A 6,557-nucleotide genomic window follows, 5' to 3' on the forward strand; every position below is an offset into this window, starting at 1 on the left:
TTGAAATGTTAAAGCAGTTTATGAAACAACGATGCACACACATTTCTAAGTCTGTGATATCATCACGACTCAGAGGTTAAGTTCGACTCGACATAAAAGCCTCAAATGTAATCGACCGACAACTTCTACTACGCCCATCAAAGGTTTGCAGCATTCCATCTTAGTCAGAGAGCCAAACCATTATCTCTGACACCGCCAGCTTGTATATGTCGTCACATGCCACAGTATCTCCGAACTGGTTGCTCATTCCATTTATCTGTTTGCAAAAAAAAAACACATAATGTCAAAGGATGCTCATGTGAAATAGCTACAATTTATTAATTGATTTGTTTTGTCAAGAATTTATCCTGCCATTCCCCCAAAAATATGAAATAATGACATTGCACCAAATATAGGAACGTGTGCGCACGGAAGTACCGACACTAAATGCAATGATGTATTTTTTTTGGGTTGGATAAGTGATGTATTTCGGTTAGAGTGGCTAATTAGGGCAGGAACGACCTGTGCTTTTCATCCTGTTAGCGTGATAGAAGCAACGGGCTTTTATTCCTGGCCCATTTGTTAGGCACGGCTTATGTTTCTGCTTGATGGAGTCAGAGGGGATAACTACGTAGTGGGTGTGGATAGCTAGAGTGCGAATGATCCATGCTGTACACATAAACCCTTGTGTATATACCTTCCGTCGTTCTTGGCTATCACTACTGGAATCGCAGAGTTTTCCGAGAGGAACTCGGCAAAGCCTAGAAACAACTTATTCACGTCCTTATTCTTAGCCCCCCTTTTTACATTGTAAGCTTAATTGTTCCCCTTCCATATGTGCATCACTAATAACTAAACCATGCTGCGATGTAATTCAAAAATGAAAGGAAACACAACTAAAGTTCTAAAAAGTTTTCCTAAAAAAAGATCTAAGAAGTTAACATCTAGCTAGATTTGCTTTCATAGATATTATTCCAAAATATATGATTACCACATTCATCTTGGCAAGTTACTATTCTAAATTTAGTATTTTTACTTTACATAAGATCAATGCTTCAATCTGACAGGAATCACCTCTTGTTCTGAATTTTAGAATGAATTCAAAGACATTAGTTTAAGTATAACATCCAAATACTATTCTACAAAAAGAGGTACATGAAGTAAAAAAATTACCATATTAAGCGTTCACAAGCTTAAGAAAATTGTATTAAAATTACCACTCTTGAACCCCTAAGTTATTGTCCGTGTTTCGATAAATTATGAACGCAGTCTAGATTTTTTTTACACCTTTACATCTTACATTGTAGGTTTAATGTATTCCGTTTTTCCATGTAAACCCAAGCAGAACGTATTAGGGCACCTTATCCTATGTTGTTCCAAGAAAGTTCGCTACGACCGCTCTCTCCCACAACCCAGTTCCAGGCACTAGTTTTGGCGACGAGTGTGGTGTTGGGCCATTTTCAAATGGAAGTGATTGTGGATTTATGGAGGCATTGACCCAAGTTAGGTTTAGCTAGTTTCATGTGGACACAATATTTAAAGGCTAGAAGAAGACAAGGGCGAAGAAGGTGAACATAAACCATATGACTATAATGAGTTCATTTATAGTGTTGGTTGAAGGGAAAAGGCATTATGCTACCCTTTCTATGAAAATGGGTGGTTATGGCAATGGTTGATCTTTGGGAAAAATAAGGCCAAAAAAGGAGGGGGGAAACCAGGAGATGTGAAGGACTGCTACAGAATTAATCATGGATTAATGTTAATATAGAAACACAATACCAGTGATAGAAATAAAGGATGTGTGTGTTGGATACAATGTTTTCGCAATCTCCCACATGCACAATGATGGTAATAATGTTTCAAAAGAAAAGAAAAAGGTAGCATGATAATTAAACATCTACCTTTTATTCCTGTGTACTCGCTAAATGTCTGCACTTGCCAGATCGATTCTTAAGATATAGTATGTCCGCATAGAAACAAAAGGCAAGAATGATCACCCAACATCCCTCATAGTCTTTTCCATCTAATGGTCATGTGCATTTAGACAATGATTTTCGTATATGTAAAATGGACACATTTAGTGCTTCTAGGAAATGAACTTATATCTACTTGGGAGGTTTTGCTGCAACTAGAGCAGCCTCAAGTTTATAGTGTGTCCAACTAGAAATTAGAAAATCTATGAAGAGGATGTCATCCTAGTATATTGAACAGGCAAACACCATGTTACTATTTGATTGGAGGTTGTAAACTTGATGGAGCAAGGCAGCAGTAGAAGGACAGAACGAAGCAAGATGAGGAGGAACACTCAGATGAGAACTAGGATGCATGAAGAAGTACTCCCTCCGTTCCAAGGGAGGGAGTAACAGTTAAGGTTGACAAGGTGATTTGGAGATTGTGTTCCTATGAGGTGGCTCATGAGTTATATGTAAGCGCAAAAACAAGTTACATGCAATTGCACGCGTTTGGGTTCTCCCACTTTACCGAACAACCGTTTCGACGTTAGGGGATCCTACGGTTTCTGATATGACGCATGTGTATCCTATGCAGATCTGATCCTGCCACTTAATTTACTGAGCAGTTTCGAGAATGTAATATTGTAGTATGTTTCTAATCCGCAGATATACACCACTAACTCCGTATCAAACTAGCCTACAAAAACATCTTATATTTTGATACGGAGGTAGTATCAAATAAGACCGACAAATTATAGTGTGGTAAAAATATGACCCTCCTGCAGGGAGGATATACCCCCCCTGCAAAGATATGCACCAACACAACAAGATAGCACATGTTCCCCTTTCCCCTCATGTTCATAATGTGAATTTAGTTGTTTTCGGCCTCAATCATATTATGACTACTAGTAGTAATCTTGCACCTATGTATAAGCCTGGCAAACCGTCATCCCTGACCAAAACAGCAGAAGCTAGCTAGATCGAGAGCATGGGTTTACTTACACGAGCTTGGATGGTGTACATGCACTGGGAACGGTCAGACGAGATCCCCGTCGTGACCACGTCGATGCCGTGCTTCTCCAGCACGGCCGTCACCATGGTGAGCACTCCCGGACGCCGCGCCACGGACATGTGGATGTACGCGTAGTTGCCGGACAGGCTCAGGACGACGTTCGGCCCTGACCACGTCTGTAGCGGCACCGGTGCCGGCGCCACGGTCACCGCGCCCAGAGCCATGGATGGCGCTTGCGCCGCCCCAGTCTGCCAGATCCCACCACCCGACAGCCCAGTCACCGGCGTCGCCATGCCCATAGGCATGGCCGCTGCCACTGAGGAGGAGACCCCGTCATTGGCTGCGGCGGCGAGCTTGCCTCCTGCTGCGAAATCCCTCTCTAGCTTTTGCTTCTCCAGCTCGCTCACCGTCCCCTCCAGGCTCTTGATGTAGTGTATGGCTTCCATCACTATGCTCGACTTGTCAACCTGAAACACCAAAACACTAAGCGAGTGACGATCTGACGATCGACTAGCCCTAATATACGACCCTAGCTAGGTATCTGCTGATCTCATCACCTTGTCGGGGAGGGTGGGGAGGAGGCCGTGCAGCTTGGTGAACATCTCGCTCATCCGCCTCCGCCTCTCGCGCTCCGTGATGATGTGCAGTTCTCTGTCGCCGCGGCGGCCGCCTGATCTGCCATCGCTGCGAGCAGCTACCACCGGCGCTGTCATGATCTTACCCTTAGATCTACAACCCTCCTCTTGTTCTTCAACCTTGGGGACGCCCTTCCCCTTGTCAATAGCGCCGCCGAGGACCATCCGGCTGCTGGCCTTGGATCCCTTGCTGCCCTTGCCGGAGCTCATGGAGTCGGAGCTGGTCGCCGGTGGAGCGTTGTCTTTCGCCATGGCACAAAACTTAAACACAAAGCAAGGTGTGTGGAATTTGGATGTGGAGAGAAGGCGTTTTCTGCTCGCTTCAAGGAAGGATGCGCAAAGCTTTTGCGTCTTCTCAAAATATGTCACGGGGTTTCGTGTTTGTCAGGATGTACAAAATTAATTGCCATGATATTGTGCTAAAATTCTTTTTCTATCTCTAGCTATCTCCAAACCGTTGCTGCCAAAAATGTGTAATGTCTCGTAGCTAGCTTGCTCATTCTAACACTACTGGCACATCCATTGAATTTACGGCCTGCTCATTTATTTCAGTAAAATTGGAAGGAAAGCAAACAAACTTTTCTGCAGGACGATCTTCATTCTGATTGGTCAGTCAGTTGATCTGATCAACACGATTATGAACCATTTAGTACTACTCCGTAAATCCATATACTAGCATTTTACTAAAAATATTGTAATATTGCCGAGTATTTAACTAGTACTAATAGTCACACGGTTTTGAACTGGTCCGCGCAGGGCGGTCGCACACAGTAACTCCATTTTCCGGGAAAGTAGAAATAACGGAACCAAACATTTCTTTTGCCCACGTTTTGAGCAACATACGCAACTGCAAGAACACAAATTCTGTTCACTGCTAACACAAAGCAGCATGTTAAGCATGTATGGCATCCAACTATTTGATCACCTTCTTGTAGGCATCTCACCAAACACTTAACGTATTTCACCGGGTAATCCAAAAGGCTATCACATTTCCATTTGACCTGGAGTATAATTGATAAAAAGCTAGCTTGTACGTACATAGCACAAGCTAGCAAGGATTACATATGAAGTGTTGGCAAAAACACGAAAGCTTATCACCAAATTTATGGAGTTAGCCAAATAGCTAGCCAGCCAGCCAAGTGTGCATCGGCCGTATAAAAGGCTGCTTTTGAACGAAAGCATAGCTAGCTAGCTGTTGTTGGCCTTGTTGGCTGGAGAATGCAACAACACAAGCTGTGGTTTGTCGTAGTCTGTTGATTCATCCTTGAATCAATGGAGGGTAGATAGATAGTTTCTATAGAACGGTCAGAGCACTAGTAGAAAACAGGGCTTTGGTCCAGGCCTGGCCAGCCCATTAGTCCCGGTTCAGTCACGAACTGGGACCCATGGGGCCATACGTCCTGATTTGTGAGCCCAGGGGGTCGGCCGGCCTCGTGGGACATTGGTCCCGGTTTGTCTGGACCCATTTGTCCCGGTTTTAACACGACCCGGGACAAACCGAGATTAATGGGCCTCGCTCCTGGCCCACATCAATTGGTCCCGGTTCGTGGCTGGAACCAGGACCAAAGGATGGCCTTTAGTCCCGCTTCCAGCCACGAATTGGGACCAATGAGGTGGCTATATATATCCCTCGCCCATGAGCACATCACTCCATTGCTCTGTTTTTTCTGGCCGGCGAGGGGAGGGCTTTGTGGTGCTCTAGCTCACCTCCTATGCACATGAGGTGTTCGATGAAATGTCCAAGCCACACTACTTAAGCTTTCTCCTCTCCAAACTCGACCTCCAAACTTCATTTTCCTCAAGATTTGTCTAGGTTTAGCGGTCCGTCACGTCCTGTCCCCGTCTTCATCGCCGTCGATCGCCCGCGCCGATCTCGTCACCGGCACCACCGTGGTGAGCCTCTTGTTCTTATCTTCTTTGTAAAAGAAAAAACTTCTTACTTGTATGATTAGATAGATACTTGTCTAATTTTCTTACTTTTATTATTGTTTGTTATTATATAGTGCGATGGTTTTGGTATCCGCCCCCGTCGGCCCTCGTCTTGTCTATGATTCGGATGTGGTATATATTATCTTTTATAACTATTTGGTTCATTTATTGTTTATGACAATTATGCCGACCAACGTGACATAGATTTGATTTATCTAGGAGGTATGTGAACCGGAAATTCCAACCGACCCTATTGTCGAGAGATTAAATTTAGTTGAAGAAGAAAACAATTACTTAAAGGAAAAAATAAAAAAAATTGAGGTGGAGAAGATGATATTGGAATTGCATGTTGCGGATGTCGTCGATGATCACAAGATCAAGATGGATGCAATGCGCTTGAAGATTAGAAAATATGCCATTCATACCGAGGCTTGGTATCATTATGCCGCTGGATCAATTGTTACCTTGGTTGCGATTATTATAGCATTTGTTGTTGCACTGAAATGTTTTACATAGTTTTAATGTATGGTTTAATTAGATGCTCCGGAGAGCTATATGTTGTTCAAATGTGATGATGAACTTCTATTAATTTGGTCACTTATCTATTCATGATGTTTTGTAATGGTTTTTGACACACTTAATTATATATAATGCACGCAGATGAACCGACAATGGATGTACGGTGATAGACACACCTCCGAGTACATTAAGGGCATGCATAATTTTCTCGAAGTGGCTGAGGCAAACAAGTAGAATGGTTTTATGTGCTGTCCATACCCTATATGTGGGAATACGAAGTCTTACTTTGACCGGAAAATCCTTCACACCCACCTGCTTTATAAGAGTTTCATGCCACACTATAATGTTTGGACCAAGCACGGATAAATATGGGTTATGATGGAAGACAACGAAGAAGAAGAGGACGATGACAACTATGTGCCCCCTGAATACGGTGATGCTGCAACGGCGGAAGCTGAAGATCAATAGGAACCAGACGATGTGCCCGATGATGATCTTCGTCGGGTCATTGTTGATGCAAGGAGACAGTGC

General features: G+C 43.6%; 1 protein-coding gene across 1 annotated transcript; it reads right to left on the reverse strand.

Annotated features, from left to right (window-relative positions):
- Nucleotides 1–3,922, reverse strand: LOC119318933 (transcription factor bHLH95-like). The gene is made up of 3 exons (XM_037593482.1): nucleotides 3,501–3,922; nucleotides 2,934–3,410; nucleotides 1–256 (listed from the first exon to the last, which is right to left on the reverse strand). The coding sequence occupies exons 1-3, from the start codon at nucleotides 3,828–3,830 to the stop codon at nucleotides 161–163; spliced, it is 903 nt and encodes a 300-aa protein (XP_037449379.1). The 5' UTR covers nucleotides 3,831–3,922; the 3' UTR covers nucleotides 1–160.
- Nucleotides 3,923–6,557: the final 2,635 nt, after the last annotated feature.

This window comes from Triticum dicoccoides, chromosome 6A (assembly GCF_002162155.2).
Source record: "Triticum dicoccoides isolate Atlit2015 ecotype Zavitan chromosome 6A, WEW_v2.0, whole genome shotgun sequence".
In the NCBI taxonomy this organism is placed as follows: domain Eukaryota; kingdom Viridiplantae; phylum Streptophyta; class Magnoliopsida; order Poales; family Poaceae; genus Triticum; species Triticum dicoccoides.

Coding starts and splice junctions, on each gene's coding strand:
- LOC119318933 (XM_037593482.1), bottom strand. CDS start 3,830: ATGGCGAAAGACAACGCTCCACCGGCGACCAGCTCCGACTCCATGAGC. Junction 3,411..3,500: donor TCCCCACCCTCCCCGACAAG/GTGATGAGATCA, acceptor TTGGTGTTTCAG/GTTGACAAGTCGAGCATAGT. Junction 257..2,933: donor TGTACACCATCCAAGCTCGT/GTAAGTAAACCC, acceptor TTTTGCAAACAG/ATAAATGGAATGAGCAACCA.